Source organism: Anabrus simplex, chromosome 7 (genome assembly GCF_040414725.1).
Source record: "Anabrus simplex isolate iqAnaSimp1 chromosome 7, ASM4041472v1, whole genome shotgun sequence".
In the NCBI taxonomy this organism is placed as follows: Eukaryota; Metazoa; Arthropoda; class Insecta; order Orthoptera; family Tettigoniidae; genus Anabrus; species Anabrus simplex.
In genome coordinates, this window is record NC_090271.1 from 290,979,066 (window position 1) to 290,998,549 (window position 19,484).

Sequence of the window (19,484 nt, forward strand, 5' to 3'; positions counted from 1 at the left end):
CGGCTTCAATCCTCGGCTAGCTAAATTATTTTATTCTTCATTGATTAGGTTCGGGACTGGGTATGTGAAATAAATAGTAATGAAGAGTGTGACATATTTTTAACATTTTATTGAAACCATTTCTTTTACGACGCATCGAGTTGTGTAATAATTTGAACAGAAAGGAAAATATACAGGTAATGGCATAAAGATACTGGTGTATATATGCGTGTATCTGAGAAGGGACTCGTTCTCGGGTTAAGTCACATTCTGGACTATCGATACTTTTATATACGTATGGTAACAAATTGATCGTTTCCATGAAAAGGATCATTCAAGACCAGCCACAATATTATCTGACCTGAAGGCACATACACAGCATGAAGCCGAACTCCGTCGACAAACTTTCGGAAACTGTTGAGGGAAACCTTCTGTTTATATTGGTGGAAGGTACGCGTGGTCTCCGGTGGCTCTTTATAGAGTAGAACCGGTAATTAAATTATGATTTATTCGGTTTTATTACCGCAAACAACCTTATTTCTGTGGAAATATCTTCACAACAGAGAAAGAGCCTGCAATATTCAATAACCAAAACGTCGTCATCATCATCTGTTTACCCTCCAGGTTCGGTTTTTCCCTCGGACTCAGCGAGGGATCCCACCTCTACCGCCTCAAGGGCAGTGTCCTGGAGCTTCAGACTCTTGGTCGGGGGATACAACTGGGGAGAATGACCAGTACCTCGCCCAGGCGGCCTCACCTGCTATGCTGAACAGGGGCCTTGTGGAGGGATGGGAAGATTGGAAGGGATAGGCAAGGAAGAGGGAAGGAAGCGGCCGTGGCCTTAAGTTAGGTACCATCCCGGCATTCGCCTGGAGGAGAAGTGGGAAACCACGGAAAACCACTTCCAGGATGGCTGAAGTGGGAATCGAACCCACCTCTACTCAGTTGACCTCCCGAGGCTGAGTGGACCCCGTTCCAGCCCTCGTACCACTTTTCAAATTTCGTGGCAGAGCCGGGAATCGAACCCGGGCCTCCGGGGGTGGCAGCTAATCACGCTAACCACTACACCACAGAGGCGGACGCAATAACCAAAACGTACAACACAAAATACAGTAATGCGATAACCCTCTGTAGAAACACGTACACTTTTATCATAGTGTGTTCAATATTTTCTGTCAGTGTACTGTTTTAAAGGTGACAATTCCATGTCGTTGGCTTCCAGCACGTTAAAGAACTCCTGCGGGACATAATTCCCACACCCCGGCGTCTGTCAAGAACTAGCATTTAGGACGGACGTAAAACAAACAACATTATTATGAGTACTATTTTCAGTGCAATACAGATACAAAGCTAACTGATCTGATGACATGGCCACGAGGTAATCAAGTTTGTTTACATTATGATTGGTGTATATTGCAAGTGTCCGCCTCTGTGGTGTAGTGGTTAGCGTGATTAGCTGCCACCCCCGGAGGTCCGGGTTCGATTCCCGGCTCTGCCACGAAATTTGGAAAGTGATACGAGGGCTGGAACGGCGTCCACTCAGGTCAACTGAGTAGAGGTGGGTTCGATTCCCACCTCAGCCATCCTCGAAGTGGTTTTCCGTGGTTTCCCACTTCTCCTCCAGGCGAATGCCGGGATGGTACCTAACTTAAGGCCACGGCCGCTTCCTTCCCTCTTCCTTTCCTCCACAAGGCCCCTGTTCAGCATAGCAGGTGAGGCCGCCTGGGAGAGGTACTGGTCATTCTCCCCAGTTGTATCCCACGACTAAGAGTCTGAAGCTCCAGGACACTGCCCTTGAGGCGGTAGAGGTGGGATCCCTCGCTGAGTCCTAGAGAAAAACCGAATCTGGAGGGTAACCAGATGATGATGATGTATATTGTAAGTGTTCAAGTGGAAGAGATTTTATTATATATTGGTTATTTTGTATGTTCAGTAACGTTACAATTACTTCTGTTCTGTTTGGTAGCCGAAACTCCGATTGCAAAACAAAAACAAACAAAAGTATTTGAAGAGAAGATTCGAACCACCACAAAACGTAGCGGAGGATAATACCCAAACGATGCTATTTAGCCAACTGAGCCATACTAACAGCTCGAGTTCTATGTTTGCTAATCATTTCTGTTTCTGCCATATTCGTCCTGGCTGAGGCCCAATTGGAGCGTGCCTCGAGATGCATCGAGATAATGACGTCAGGCTCGAGTATCTCAAACGAGAGTTATGCCAATCCCTACGTAGACCTCGAAGATGAATCGAGAGTGGTGACGTCAGTCTCGAGTATCTCGAACGAGAGTTTTGCCCATCACTAGAACCTTCTCCCCCCCTAGTCTGTTGTACCCGTCACTTCCCAGGATCTTCCAACCCCCGCATCTTCCTCTTCCCTCCACTCCCCTAGTGTGGAGAACATCGTCCGCTTTATGACGATGATCTTCCAAAACACCCTTCCTTTCCTGCCTCCCCACATCCTTACCCAGATCCAATTAGCGGCACGGTTAGTTCTGAATACGCATGTTGATGTTGGTTATACGGGGAATAAAATGCATTTTGCATTTTTTTGCCCCCTTAATACCATCCCCATTCGATAGTTCTTTGATGGTTTATTATGATAACTTAAGATCACTTCAGTCTAACCGTGCCCTGTTCACCACTTCTCTTTCCATTTATACCCCGGATATTTTTGTGCTTCCTGACACAGCGCCAACGACCTAACTTTTCTTCTTACAATTCGTATCGCGCTGACCGGCCTCATAAGGCTCATGGAGGCGTAGCTATTGGTGTCAGGCGGGATCTCACTATTAAACGTCACTTTCTTCCTCCCTCTATTACTCTCTATGAATATCTGATTATTGATTTTTTTTTTTCGTCTACTCGCACTTTTGCTGTCGCTACTACTTACAGTATTTAACTGCCGGTAACCCTCCTCCTTCTGATTTTATTCGGTATATTGATAATCATTTTCACGATTATATTATAGTCTGTGATATTTTTTTTGCTATGGGCTTTACGTCGCACCCACACAGATAGGTCTTATGGCGACGATGGGATAGGAAAGGCCTAGGAGTTGGAAGGAAGCGGCCGTGGCCCTAATTAAGGTACAGCCCCAGCATTTGCCTGGTGTGAAAGTGGGAAACCACGGAAAAGTCTGTGATATTAATATCACCTCATATATCCTTACGGCCCTTACTAACTTTAATACTCTTTGCGCGAATATCCGGGATAATCGCATTCCTTTCCCCTTCCCTATCCTACCATACCACGATCCAACACCACACCAGACGTTCTTATCCTATCTCGGTAGTGATCATACACCTGCCCTCATTACCATTCCCGGTGTCCTCCCCCACCCTCATTCTCCCCCACCCGCCCCCCTCCTACTAGACGCTGGACAGCATATCGACAGACTGTTACAGACCTGCTTCAGAACTCCCCCTCCCCTACTTCCTCCCAGAATCTTCTCTCTCTCATAACGCTCCTAGAACATGCACTAACTATAGCTGATCACTTGCACATTCCCCGCCGTTCCCATCATCCTAACAAGCCCCCTATTCCTCAAAAAGGACTACAGTTACTGCATTTAGCACATGACCGGTATCATCACTATAATAATATTGGTGTTACATCCCACGGTCCTCTGAGACGTCAAGGTGCCGGAATTTAACCCCGCAGAAATTCTTTTACGTACCAGTAAATCTACCGATACGAGGCTGACGTATTTTAGCACCGGACTGAGCCAGGATCAAACCTGCCAAGTTGGGGTCGGAAGGCCGGCGCCTCAACCACCTGAGCCATTGACCCCGTCACCGAACATCTAGGTCATCGCCCGTTTAACATTAAACTTGTGGAGAATGAAATATAGCCTCGTACTTACGAGCTCATCGGCCTAGTTCTATTATCAACGACCAACGTCATTCCACACTTGATGGTCAGGTACACTTTCTGGCACAAAAAGTGATTCGGCTGAAAACAACCAAGGCCTGAGTAGGCCTATAGGCAAGACCGAGCACATTATCACAGATATTTTTGATGATAACAATCACTACAGAACGTCCTAAACGTTCTTTCATCACTTTCTTAACGTAACAAAACATGGGCACCCGCAGGATCTTTTCTTGAATATAAAAAGCAATATAACATCAGCAACATTAAATTGTTTACAGAAATTTCCGGTTATAACAGATGCTAGATGATTTTCAGTAAATTCAGTTTATGAAATAATCTGGTATGATATTAAACCATTGAACATCAACATTTTTAGAATTCCAGAGGGGGGAAAGTGACCCCCTTGCCCCCCTTGCGGGCGCCCATGTAACAGAACTCAAATTTATTGACAGAGCGTGCACTGGGCAAATGTGTGAATATTAATTTATTAGCAAAACAGGTATATTTTATTACGGAAAATCAGTTGATCGTTTAGACAATGATCTGCATTTAGGGCTGTCGCCCAGGTGGCAGACCCCCTATCAATATCGTTTACATAGAAATGAAAATCCACAGCCTATTTCCAGTCATTCGACCGGGTCAGAAATGGAATGAATGAAGCTCTCATCTAGCGGCGAGGATACGAAGTGTGCCGGCTGCCGAAGCCTTGCGCACTCCTCTGGGGCAATAGTTATGGCAGACAGATGAAATGAAGTGATAGTGGAGAGTGTTGCTGGAATGAAAGACGATAGGGAAAACCGCATTACCCGGAGAAAAAATCTGTCCCGCCTCCGCTTTGTCCAGCACATATCTCGCATGGAGTGACCGGGATTTGAACCACGGAACCCAGCGGTGAGTGGCCGGCACGGTGCCGTCTGAGCTAAGGCTTCATCGTTTAGGCAGCCTTTTCTTAAAAAATTCAAAGACCTTGGAAATTTATCGAATTTTTTTCCTTGATAAACTATCTCAACCCCCTACTCCTCGTCCTATAACCTAAATGAATATTTTAGGTGCCTAGTATCAAACATGGACAAAAGCCATTTTGTTAATTTTTCAGTAGAGCCACATTTTCGTTTCGCTATGTTAAACCCCCGTTATATGTGTGAAATTTTGTGTGTGTCATATTTCCAGCCCTATGAACAAGAAAATCATGGTCGACACTTAGGAATTTCAGTCTAAGTCAATGTAAAACACGTTCGAATATGACGATGTCCATTTCTGAAACCGAGATTGGCTTTTGTTCATTTTTGATACAAACATCCATGTAATTGTCCACTTTTGAAACGAACTATCCCAATATTTGGAAAAAAGTTGCAGTATGACACGGAAGTAAACTTCCATTTTAAAACAAATATAATTAAAATATGAAAGAAATAAGGCTACTTTGTTGACATTTTTAACATTCATTTCAGTTCTTGCTTCACTGTATTTCTGGGCAAATAACCTCTGGTTCATCACAAGCGTCTTCAAAACAATCACATTCATAAATAATCATTAACAGTTTGTTCATTTTCTCTACAAATGTTCTTATTGATGACTTCGATATACCACTTAAGAGAGGCATTAATTTCCAATCTTTACCGAAGTGCTTTCCTAGTGATATGTCAACATCTTTAAGTTTCTGTGGGTATACATTCATGCCAATTTCAGAAGTAAAGGATTCATTAACATTAGACTTACCTGTCATGCTTTCGTGATCTTACGCTTAATACATGTTTCCAAATAGTAGCCTACCTCACCTTTAACTACAACATTGCCTCTTTTCGTGCTCCTGAGTATAATTCTTTTACACTGTGAAATCTTGAAATGAAGTTGACTAGCAGATTTCAGATAAATCTGTGCTTGTTCTTTCCAATTCAGTGGTTCCAAGGTTTGTCCAATCACTTTCACTGTATGTCTCACTGTATGAGTCAAGCTAGCGTTGCTGTAACAACCTGACGTACTTAATACGCTCCGTACGAAAAATCCTGAACATTTCTTCCAACAAATGTTTCAACGGAATTATATGTCAACTTGACTATCCTTTAGATCCATTCGACTACCATAATTTCCGAACTCCGCTAGCTTTGACATACGTTTTATCACAGGCATCGCCTCTACAGAAGTTCCATTTTCTTCTCGACTTTCAGACATCCCAATCATATACATTTTAAACTTGTTTATTACATTCACACTTCCGTTTTAAATAACTGAAAGTGATTTTACTACCTTGGATTCAACTTGGGAATTGAAGAAACATCCTCCTTTGATGATTGTATTTATACTCAAGGCCTTCACAGTCTTAATGATATTATAAAAATATGGATCCATTTTAGTTTTAGACTCTCAAAATTTCATGTTTAATCACGTTTTAATCTTCAAAACTGTTAATTTCACTCTCTTTTAACATACTTTGGTGCATTATCGTTGTTTTAGATGTTATTGTATAATGTTTTACGAAACCATTTTTCAACATTTTAATCTATAATTTATAAGTATATGTATTATTTTTAAGATTGATATAGGCTGATGATGCCCATAAGGAGGGTGAAACATGTACCTTTGATTTTTATGTATTATGTATAAAAAATATTTGACCATATGAAATAGTGGATTGTATTGTATTGAACAGGTGGACTTATAATATTGTAATAATACTTGAGACATACGTCAACTTCAATACGGAACCAAAATGAGAATAGTTACTTGTAACACTTGCACTGTGCCGTACATTTTGAACACCTCAAGATATGCATCAGGACTTACTATGGTCGTCATCTTATTAAGGTCTTTCTCTATGAGTCCAAAAATCCTATCTGGAGGCAAATATGAGTGCCCAGTAACTGGAAATACCAGGACCGAGGACGAGTTCAACTGCGCTAGCGAGAGGACATACGTGCCTATCGCTCCGCTGTCCCTCTCCTCTCACCGAGACCTTCCAGACTTCGAGAGACTACACTACCTGCCCCAACCGGTTACCGCTTCTCGGTACCTAGGGTTAGATAGGGAATCTGTGGACCAGGGACCCGCCTAACAACGGATAATCCCGCGCCCACTAGCTCGTACTAGAATGTCCCCACACCAACACACACGGAACCAGGCTCGCAATTCCCAAAAGAGCAATAAATCGCATCGGAAAGAGCAACTTGTCGACGAGCCTGGGACCATTACAGACACAATCGCCGAGCAACCAGAACGTCCAGAGGAGACCGAGAGGGAAGAGACGCTGTTGTCACAGCGCTCTGACCAACCGGCTGGCTCCAAACCTACGGCGGAGAAAGAGAGCCCCTCACGTCTCTACTCGACTGTGGCGACGTTGCACTCACAGCGCCTCAACTTCAACACCACATATCCGTGGCTACAGTTTGAGGGCAGCCCCACAGCAACGGCCGCTGGTAGGAATGCTAGGCCAGCCTTTCTTAAGGCTGGCACAGGTAGCCTTGTCACGCGCGGCCCCAACCGGTCATAGACGACCCTCGCTCCGGACACTGACCCCGTAGAGTAGGAAATTAACGTGACGGATAGTGTTTCACTCACGAAACACTACATCCTACACATGACAGGCATACATAGCACTGACACTAACACTAACACCCCCTCGACAGCTAACCGGAGCTTAAGCTCGCACCTACCAGTCCAACCAGTGCCGGCCCGCGCGGAACGCTGTATAGCAGAGCCAGCGACCGGCCTGGCGAAACCTGGGGGCGGCGCGCCGACCGACCCGGTGGCCCCAGGGGCTAAACATAACACGGAGAGCACCTTTCCCCCCAATGCAATACACCCCCTCCTACCTAACCTAGTGGTTACACTGCCAGACGCCGGGAAAGAGGGACCTAGTCCTGCAGACCCGAGCGAAGAGGCGGCCGCCCAGGGAAGGAACGTTGGGGAAAAAAACCGGACTCGGCGAAAGGCGCCAACAAAAGTTCAACCCTCCCCCAAGCAAGCCAGCAACTCAGACTCCGAGTCGGACGAGGCTAAACTGGTGATGGACCTATCAAGCTCATCCCAGGAGGCCGACTCTGAAAGTTCGGAGGGAGAGGAGCAGCGCGAACAAGGGGTGACCGAACTCGAGGTCCCAGCCACCCAGCCTGGAAATCAGGGTGACGGTTTTAAGGAGGCCAAAGGGAGGAAGAGGGGGAAGGGAAAAGGGAAAGAACCCCAGCCCCGGAGCCGCAAGGCTCAGAAAGGCGGGGGTTGAAACCCGAGAACCCAGGCCGATAGCTCCACGGACACTACAAACGACACGTCTATGCCACCACCAAACACAAACACGAGGCAGACATATCAGAAATCACCTCAACCAGCCACCCATAAGGGGTCTAAACCCCCACCCCTTACGGTCTACACAAACAACATCAAGCAGATTGAAATGGAGCTTCTCAAAGAGCTGAAACATGAGCAGAGAAACTACTATTTCTCTAAGCCGAGATTTAATGCGCACGAAGCAGTCCGGATACACATGTCTAGCTTCGAAAGCTATGAAATCGCTATACAGGTGCTGAGAAGGCTTAATATCACATTTGTAAAGATATTGCCCAACGCAACAGTAAAACGATTCGTAGTGAGAACGCCCAACAACACATACGAGCCGGGAGATATCGGGCTAGCCATGCAAGCCCAGGGCATCAACGCTCTTACAGTGCACCGGATGCGAACAGGAAACAGACCAGCCAAAGGCTGTCTCTTCCTAGTTGCCGTTGTAATGGATTTAAAATTATTTTTCGCGATGGTACGATGCATATTGGTTATGTGTCTATTTTCTTGTCTGGCCCACCGTGTATTCAAACTTCAGAATTCCATGGACTTCTATAATTGATGATGGTGTGCTATCTAGCGGTCGACTTGGAATTTAAGCAGCGAGGTAGCTAGTTGTGGTGCTATCTGGGCGCTAGATGTGAAGCTTTCTCTGTCGTAGTCTGTCGACAATGCAGATAGCAGTTGTTCCGATTATTGATTTGTAGTCTGAAGACGGAGGAACCTATTCTCTACTGATTGTGCTTTAAGAAGACTAGTAAATCAAGATGCAAGAAGAGGAGATGGTGGAGAAACTAGACCATGGGTGATGGATTGTCCATCTGGGCGATAGGCCTGAATATTTGGTTATCCTTCTGAATTTTTTAATTGTATATTTGTTTTCTTCGACCTCCTAAGTAAGGTGCATCCATCTTTGTAGTGAACTAAGCGACCAAGGAATGGATTAGATAATTGTGTTAATACGCGGAGATATTTAAATTCGTATGTGAAATTGGGCATGTGTTTTTAAAAGAAATTAACTTCCTAAAACAGGTCTTCATAAAAATCTTGTAACATGATAATATTTGTTTTAGGCTTCAGTGTTGTAATAATCATGTTGGCATTTGTTTACCTTCTTGACTTCAATTAATTTTAGTTTGGTGCACCAAAACAAGTTTTTTTTTATTATAATATTTTCAAGCGAATGTCGGGCTACTAAAAGAGAATCTGTGGGACTTTAATGTAGGACTTCTAATGACTTCCTCGGTACTTCAAGTGCTTGCTTTGATTTCGGTGCTCGTCATCTGTTACATCTGTGTAACAGAATGCAAACTTACCGTGGCCATGCCGTGTTGACATTGACATTTGAGGATCGTCGTATTATTGGTAACTTATTATTCAGCTGATTTTCGGTGTAGATCCTTGTGCGTGTGGAAAGTTTTTCGTTGAGTTTGATTAATTCATTTGGTTTTAGCTACCGTTCATTGGAGAGTATTTGGGTTATTTATCCTAATTATCGATTTATGGCCATGTTTCGAATAATTTCTTGGTATTAAATGAAGTCATGCCTTTTCTTCGATTTGATTAATTTTAATGCAGGCCTGGAGTGACCGAGAATTTCATTAGGAAAGTTTTCAAGCTTCTTTCAATAATAGTTGTCTTAAGATTTTAAATCTTCTATTGGCCTACGTTTGTTTATTTTCAAAACATTTACTGCATCCTGGCAATTTGAGTCAGTGTTAAAATAATTTATTTTCAATTAATATCCTTAATTAATTTTTCTGAATGGTGTGCACGTTCATTGTGCGGTGGTAATTCATTTGTTATTTTGTTTGAGGTCGAAAATTTTTTTAAATTATTTTCCTAATTAAATTTGGTTTGATCAATTTATTTTGAGTTATTATTTCAGCCAATTAATTAAGTAAGTTATTTTAAGATGATTCGCTAGACCTTTTGTGTCCAGAGCTTCCACAGTGTGCGACGGCCTTTTGTTGGGATAATCGTAAGTAGTCCTTTCTTATTTTATCCCTGGTCGTGCTAACACTCTTGACATTTTCCTTATGTTGTGAGACCGTGGCGGACACCCCAGGAGCAGACAGTCTGAGGAGAATGTGGATGCTGGCGAATATGCTGGTGACAGTCGAGCCGTACCGCCCCCAGCCACTGGCCCCCAATGTGGAGTGTGTCAGAGGCATGGGCACTCAGGAGCGGCCTGCCGGCTAGATCCCAGATGCCGCAGATGCGCCGCCTCCCACCTGTCTCGCGACTGCCCCCACGGCAGCGACCCCGCGTACTCTCAGTGCGCAAACTGCGGGGGGAAACACGCGAATAATTATAGAGAATGTCCCAGCCGCAGGGACTACGAAGCCGCTTACCAAGGCAAAGGGCCAAAGGGAGACAAGCGTGGCAACCCTAAAGCCCAAGCAGGCCCGTCAGGCACAGGCGCTTCACGCAAGCAGAAAACAGGCACCTCAGGTAAAAAGGACCCTTCAGGTCCTCCAGGCCCCTCAGGCACAAAGGGCCGTAAACAAGGCCACTCAGGCAAATTAGACCCTTCAGGTGGAGGCAAAATTAACTTGCAACCCCCAAGGACGGAGGGTACACACAATCCTGGGCCCTCAGCCCAAGCATCCCTCACCTCCGTCCAAAGTAAGACCTCCAGGAACTACTCAAAGAAGAAGGCCCTACCCCCAATAACTACAAGGCAGGTTAAGCCCACGCACGCTGTCCCCGAGCTTCCCCAGGGCCCCCCGGGCCAGCTCCACCCCCCGCAGACAACCTGCCGACAAAAAAGCATCCGAGGCACCGCCCCCACTGCCCGCCCCCAACACCACAACAAACAGACCTATCTCACCACATACACACAAATCACCAAGCCAGGTACAACAGCTCGAAGGGGACACGGCAGGGAGAACATTCAAGGAAAGGATAGAGGAAATCCTGAAAACCATCTTCCCGAACTTGAACCTCACTGCAATCATAACCTCCGCATTTATGATAGCCAACCTGCTGCCCTTCCCCCGGCTGAGGGACCTGGCGAATGCAATATACGAACTCCTGACCCAAGATGGCTGAACAACTCAACGAGAATAATAACAATAATAACAACGATAACAATAACACGCAAGGGCTTCGAGTACTAATATGGAACTGCCAGGGCGTTAGGTCTAGAAATACGAACTCGAACCCATCCTAGTCGCGAACACTATTCACGTAGCACTCTTAACAGAAACGTTCCTCCCACCGGGGAAGTTCAACATAAGAGGCTACAAAATACACAGAAGCGATAAGGCCAACGGAGTTGGAGGGGTGGCAGTTCTGGTAAGAAAGGACATCAAACATATGGAGGTGGACATACCAGAGCTGGTCGAACCGGAGGCATGTGGAATTGCCATGCCAGTCCGAGGAACACTCATAAATGTCATAGCGGCATACTCCAGACCGAAAAGCCTGAACACACAAGACATAGACGCAGTACTAAGGCTAAATCAAAACACGATCCTAGGTGGAGACCTAAATTCGAAACACGCCTGCTGGGGCTGCCTGAAACCTAACTCAGAAGGCACAAAGCTGTACAACCACATGCTATCCCAGGACTATGTGGTAACAGCCCCCAGCGAACCCACGTTCCGAGCGCCAAACGATCAGGTCGACGATATACTAGACATAGCCCTACTGCGACATATTCCTCAAAGGCATAGCATAACGGTAGTGAACGACCTTGGGTCGAGGCACCAACCAGTGATATTTACACTAGATGCGAACCCAGAGGAATATGAAAACAACCCCAAGCGTAGGCTCAACTACAAAGCAGCCAAGAGGGGCAAATTCGAACACAAACTAGACACACTCCTACAGGGAAGTGAGGGTATGCTATTAGACAGCACAGCCCAAATTGACGAAGCAGTCAAAACCCTAGTAGAAGCAATCCAGGCAGCCGCAGCAACGAGCATACCAGAAAGCAAACACAAAGAATACCCACAATTCGAAATTCCAGCCCACATTAAGGAATTAATATGCAAGCGCAACAGCCATAGACGCAACTGGGCACGACACCATAGAGGCTACGACAGAATTATGAGAAATGAACTCAATACCGAAATATAAACCAAACTACAGGAATGTAGGTCGCGAGAATGGAACAATAAACTCCGTCTACTCGACACAAACACCAGGCCTGTGTGGAACCTAGCGAGACACTTCACTCGTGAAACACACAGCATCCCTACTATCAAGGGACCAAACGGCCCGGTATATGAGAACCGTGATAAAGCGGGAGTCATAGCGGACTCGATCGAAGCGGCATTCACTCCGAACGAAATACCATCTGACCCTGCCTTCACCAGGCAAACCGAGGCTAAGGTAGCAGAGTTCCTCGAAAACGCACCTAAGCCGGAGGTTAAGAGGACAAATATACACGAAATTAAATGGATTATAAGTCATCATAACCCCAAGAAGGCGCCTGGCCCAGACGAGATACAGAATATTATAATTAAGAAATTAACACACAAAGCCCTAACACTACTTACCAGCATCTTCAATGCAATGTTCAGACTCCAATACTACCCTGAACAATGGAAAAGGGCTAGAATACTCGTATTTGGAAAACCAGGCAAAGACAAGTCAGACCCAAATAATTATAGGCCTATCAGCCTCCTAGACGCCCTCAGTAAAATATTTGAGAAAATACTACTAAAAAGGTTAATAGGGCATATCAAGGAAAGAGCAATAATTCGTAACGAGCAATTTGGCTTCAGGAACGAGCATTCAGCCCCACAACTGCTCACGCGATTCATAGAAAAAGCGACCATAGGATTCAATAAACGAAGGGACACAGGTTCGGTTTTCCTTGATATCCAGAAAGCATTTGACAAAGTCTGGCACGAAGGCCTACTAGCGAAGCTAATTGACCTCGAATTCCACCCAGGCTATATAAGGCTAATAAAATCCTATCTGGAGGGCCGAGAGTTCCAAGTAGACGTACACAACACGCTGTCAAGCACGCGAAGGATTAGAGCGGGCGTCCTCTTCGTCCTATATACAAATGACATGCCCACTACGGAACTCACTACCACATACCTCTACGCTGATGACACTGCTATCACAGTCCAACACCCACAACTAGCGTGCGCTCGGAAGAGGCTCCAAGTAGCGCTAAGAACTCTCGAGCCATGGCTAACGAAATGGCGCATCAAGGTCAATGTTGACAAGTGCCAAGCGGTGCTGTTCACTAGGAAGAACAGACGCTCACGCAGACCAGCCAACATTAAACCGCTAAAGCTTTACAATCAGGATATAACATGGCATGATAAAGCAAAATACCTAGGAGTAGTCCTAGACCGAAAGCTCACCATGCTATACCACATCAATGATATCCAAAGGAAAGCTCAGATTAGACTCAGCCAGCTATACCCAGTGGCGTATCCTGGAATCTCCACTGAGGCACGCAACTAGTAACCATGCAGTTAACACAATGTATTAAGTAAATTTCAATTCTACTCACCCTAATTACATGTAAGTGAACTCGAGCCAAACAGTTTTACTGTAAGTTCCTGGATTGAACGTGCGTACACAATTCTTGTTTTCTATTTTTAAATTTACGAGAGTCCGCCTCTGTGGTGTAGTGGTTAGTGTGATTAGCTGCCACCCCCGGAGGTCCGGGTTCGATTCCCGGCTCTGCCACGAAATTTGAAAAGTGGTACGAGGGCTGGAACGGGGTTCACTCAGCCTCGGGAGGTCAACTGAGTAGAGGTGGGTTCGATTCCCACCTCAGCCATTCTGGAAGTGGTTTTCCGTGGTTTCCCACTTCTCCAGGCAAATGCCGGGATGGTACCTAACTTCAGGCCACGGTCGCCTCCTTCCCTCTTCCTTGTCTATCCCTTCCAATATTCCCATCCCCCGCAAGGCCCCTGTTCAGCATAGCAGGTGAGGCCGCCTGGGCGAGGTACTGGTCATCCTCTCCAATTTTGTCCCTGACGCAGAGTCTGAAGCTCCAGGACACTGCCCTTGAGGCGATACAGGTGGGATCCCTCGCTGAGTCCGAAAAGCCGAGGGAAAAGCCAACCCTGGAGGGTAAGCAGATTAAGAAGAAGGAGAAGAAGAAGATTTTTTTTGCTACGGGCTTTACGTCGCACCGACACAGATAGGTCTTATGGCGACGATGGGATAGGAAAGGCCTAGGAGTTGGAAGGAAGCGGCCGTGGCCTTAATTAAGGTACAGCCCCAGCATTTGCCTGGTGTGAAAATGGGAAACCACGGAAAACCATCTTCAGGGCTGCCGATAGTGGGATTCGAACCTACTATCTCCCGGATGCAAGCTCACAGCCGCGCGCCTCTACACGCACGGCCAACTCGCCCGGTAAAGAAGAAATATACGAGGGAAGGTAGAGGTCTCCCGGCTTGAACTATTTGAATCTTTTCATCAAACGAACGGCCAGTAAACTGATTTACAATTATATCCGTTTTAGACTCATCCATCGTTAATACCACAATAAGCGCAAAATATAATAAAAGACCGAAAACGACGAATAGCACAGGAACAGCACACACAGAATGAACTCACTAATCAGCAAAACACACAATGAATTAACTCACTAGTTAGCCACAACTGAAGCACTGGAGGAAAGTCACCTCACTGGCATTGGTCAGTTTCGTCACGTTGGGTTCTCGCTGGTGGATAATCTGTGGGTCCCGTTTGCTGTAAACATGTCGACTTTCTCCAAGTTGCTAACAGATGGCAGAGGGTAGCACGGGTATGGGGTGACAAATTCCGACCAAGTTTCAATTGCAGCGACATCGTTCGGAGGGTTTCAGAACTACGTCTGCCACCGAATGCAATTTTAAGATTGAATGCCTTGCATCCTTAACTCCGCCATGCTGTCTCTTTCTTCCTAGAGAGGAGTAGACGGCGAGACTACACCAGCACCACACGTAGTCAAGCAACGGAATTAGTGCAGTTGCGCGGACCTTTTGAACTTCTGAGAGATGAAATCGTTAATATTTGACTTAAAACAACCTAAAATCGTACATCGGACAGTTCTTTGTGTTATCATAACGCCTGCAGTGAATGCCTTGCATTCAAGGAGAATACGCCCCTGGCTATACCCTATACTGAACAAAAAGTCGAGTATAAACACAAACATAGCCATAAATATGTATAAGGCCTTAATTAGGCCAATAATCATGTACGCAGCCCCAGCATGGGGGTTCACTGCAAAGACGAACCTGGATACGCTAGAACGAATACAAAAGAAATGCATTCGAGCAGCGGCCAGACTCCCTTTCGACACACCAATACGCCAACTACGCGATATTGCTAAAGTCAGCTCGATTAGGCGACACATACGAAAACAAACACTAAGAATGTACACAAAGTCATGGGGTAATAAGATCAACCCGTTAATAAGCGGGATCGGACGCTACGACGTCGATCTTTACAAAAAGTACCCCACACCAAAACACATTCTGTTCAGCCACAGGGTTGGGGGGACGAGGAGCCGATAGCTGGCTCCTCCCCAAGCTGACACCTAGACACCACTTAAACCCACACACTGCAGACAACATGTACCTATGTAAATATGCTCCCATGGCCTATGTAAATATGTAAATATGCTCCCATGATTACAGCTGTCATTAACCCAGGGACCAGGCGAGGAAAGACTGATAAGCAACACAACACGAGAATAAGACGATGGCAACTCAGCCAGACGGCCAAGGACGAATCAACCACCTCCGCCCCCCGAAAGAGACACGGGAGTGGAACATCAGCCCGCGCCCTATAACGAAGACAGCAATACTAATTTCGTGTCATTCTTCTATTACTTAGGTAGAGCACTGGACGTGAGCGCAGGCAAGCAAGCCGGCACTCCAAGGAGCACCTGTATATATATTGCACCCGTCATGCCGGGCTCAGCTCGGCCGGTGAGCGAGGATCTTCAGGGGTAGATCGTTCGCTTATCGGCTGTGCGAAAATTTTAAGTGCAGGGATAGATGATGAACTAGTGGCAAATGAGAGAAAGCTAAATAGGTTTCACACATTTATTACAACTACTGCTCTTCTCAAATTCTACAAATAATTTACAAAGTCTAGGAATTTTCATATGACTTGTCTTCTTTTATGTCGTTACCAACATGGACACTCCATCGATAAACGGAACAGCAAATGCCTGAGTCTGTAAATATAATATTTAGATTTTTAGTCGGAAATTAATTAAATGATTAATAATAATTAATTTGAAATTATCTCTTCCATTAATAATTAAATGATTTGAAAATAAAATTTCCTTCCTCAATGGACTTAACTTAAAATCGAGTTTGAAAATGATCATTTTCACTCCTTTCTGAAAATTAAATAAAAAAATTTCTCCCATGAAATTATGGTTGAATCGTCTTCCTTGACCTTTAAATTAGTTAATAAATTCCCTTTCATAATTATTCAGTAGTTGATCTTCACACAATAATTTGGAACTTGACATCATGTTAACCTACATTTACCCATTGATTGAAAATAATTAGTTATGTTACGCTTACAACTTCTATTTTGTGAGTTCAATCCACTGACATGGCCTATACTTATTTATATGTATTCGCTAGTTAAGACCCTATTCTTCCTTAAAAACGAATAAAACTCACTAAAGGTTTATATTCTGTCAAATAGTGAACCACTAAAGTTGGCATAAAATTGGCCAAAAATCCACGAAACAGCGAAGAGCATCATCACAAATATGGACTGTAAAATTACAATAAGCAAAATACAGACAAATCACACACACTACATTCACACAAAGATACACGGAAATATTATATACATATTTACACGAATGCTAGCCCTTGATTATTATTTTCATGTTTAGTCAAAGTCAGGGAAAATATTCTCATGATGACAATATCGTGGGGACTTCCTCTCATCAACTTGAGATGTGATAGAGCAATGATTATCACTTTATTGAAGAACTCAGTCATACGACGATGTTCAGGGAAAATTTACGAGCAAAAATCATCCGAAAATCATCGACAAAATTGCCTAAACACAGGTCAGAATTAACATTCCGCGCACGCGGTTCATGAGCTGCGATATTTATTTTTACCTCTCCACCATAATTGTGGCTCTCAATTAATCTGCGCCCACAACGAAGAATTTACGTCAGGTAACATATTTTCTTCTTAAATTGACTCAATAATGGATGCACAACTTATCTGCTAAATTCAATAATATCCATCTACCAGTCAAATAATTATAATAGCACAGCAAAAATATATATAAATGTATCGGTCAGATACTGCCATTTCCCATGCCTAAATTAATATAAATGAGCGCACATCAACCTTATTCAATAATAATAATTATTATGCTCATGACCTTAGGTGTTCCTTTACGCGATAATTAGGTTAATTTATTTTTATTTTTATTATTATTATCATCCCTGGCCGCGCAAGATCATACATGCGTAAGCTACTGCACAACAATATCTCAGATGACTCTATCGCACTCGGAATCCAACCATACGTCGTATAATCGAGGAATGAACTCTGATATAATGGAATCCACGAAATTACTGTCCCATCTGATCTCAGTTCAAGTATAAAAATTATTCAAATAGTCCTAGTTTAACGTTGAGGTCGTATTACTTTTATCTCTCCTGCCACAATGAACTCGGGACAGTTGAAACATTTCTCGATGACATTCACTCAAACAAGCTAATAGGTTCAAAATACACACACTCATCATCCCAAACTACCTTCACCAAGAAAGAAGAGGCGGAAAAAATTCTAACTAATAGAAATTCATCTAAGCAAATGAGTAGAGGCTATATCATTACACTTTACATTTACAAATAGGAAGAAAGAATAACAATGTTTAAATATTACTTGGTGGTGACTGTCGATCGTAGAACTCGGGCTGATGACCTAGTGCATTACCACGTTACGCACCATCGATCCTGGTCTCGCCCGTCTGAGCTGCTTTACATTCTACTCGTTCATTGAGGACATGCTGGCGCGCCGGAAACCACACCATTCATATCGTAGGAAGACAGGCATCCTGACTTGCACTCGAACCAATAATCTCCTCTGTAGAAGTTCTTGCGAAAGCTGAAACTGAAAATTAAGTCTGAGACAAGTCCAAAACACACACCGCTGTTTGACGAGATGGAAAAGCAACTTATCTTTTAATATCTTCTGTAAATTGTAAATAGAATCCGTGAATGTCTGAACTGCTATCTGCAACAAGTTGGAAGCTCTAAATAAGACGAAGTTCCCCAGTGAGCAACGTGCGTCTTTTCACTTCTGTAGTTGAAGTCAGAATAAAATCTCCACTCGTCGCGTTCAGAGGTAGAAATTTCAGAGTAAAGTTTCCTTAGGAAAATCCATAATTCACCGTCTTAAGACAGGGGTGCGTCTTTTCATTATACACGATTGGTCACTTCATTAACTTCACACCAAATTGATCACTTGATTGGCTGCCATAGTCAGACGTCATATAACTTTACTAATATTGATCGAACATTTGACACACATTTCGCCTGATCACGTGGTATTCACGGCTGATTTGAAGGTTACTTGGCTAGCGGTATCTGCTCGCTCCCTCTTGCTCGCCCTTAGCTGGGATTTCCGTACACCTGGTGACTGGTTCTATAGAGCATCCAGCGTTAAGAAAAGACTACAGGCCTTATGGGCTTTTACTTCTATTGGTGTTACCCACTTTAGTTCTACATGTATATAAAAATTATAATGAATTCCTAACAAAATGTATAATTTTTCTTATGAAACAAGCATTGGTTGTGCCATACAATACTGAAGAAGACGTAAAATCATTTTGATATCTTTGAGTTTATCCTTCTAAATATTGTATATGCGGTTCAGTACACGGAACAGCCGGCCATGCTTGTCGCATTGCGCGCCACATTTCAGCGTGTAGTGCGGAAGTGTGTACAGTAGTCAACACGTGTAATAACTCAGCTTAACCACTGCGAATCATCATTGGTGAGGTCAGTGCGGCATGTTTCCCTTTTTGTGTGTGTCACTCATTACAGTGATTGCTTATGTAAGGGAGATATTCGGCAGAGTGAAGTGATCGTCTTCCTCGGGCGCATAGTGTTTTGTTATAAATACAGTATATTGTGTTTCATTTTCCGTGTATTGCATTGCTTTTGGTTGTGTGTATCGTGTATTGTTTTTGTCTGTTCAGTATTTTATATAATCGATCAGCGAGTAATACATTTAAATTATAGCTGAACATGTGAAAAGGAGAAGTAGTGAATTTGTCAGGAGAAAGGAACGGCAAATGGTGCTTAATTCATTTTCATATTTGAAAACAAAGCATCCAGGACGAAGTGTAAACTGGGTAGTAGATAAAGCTTTGAAGTTTTTAGGAATTTCGA

The 19,484-nt window shown here is 44.1% G+C and overlaps 1 protein-coding gene across 1 annotated transcript in view; it reads right to left on the minus strand.

Moving 5' to 3' along the window:
• The window catches only part of LOC136877819 (cuticle protein CP14.6), a 61,494-nt gene extending 45,487 nt beyond the window's left edge, over positions 1–16,007 (minus strand). Inside the window, exons 1-2 of the mRNA XM_067152023.2 lie at positions 15,928–16,007; positions 13,186–13,213 (exon numbers count right to left, since the gene is read on the minus strand). Of these exons, the coding sequence (XP_067008124.2) occupies positions 13,186–13,213; positions 15,928–16,007 (108 nt within the window). The remainder of the gene's footprint in view (positions 1–13,185; positions 13,214–15,927) is intronic.
• Between the last annotated feature and the right edge of the window lie 3,477 nt (positions 16,008–19,484).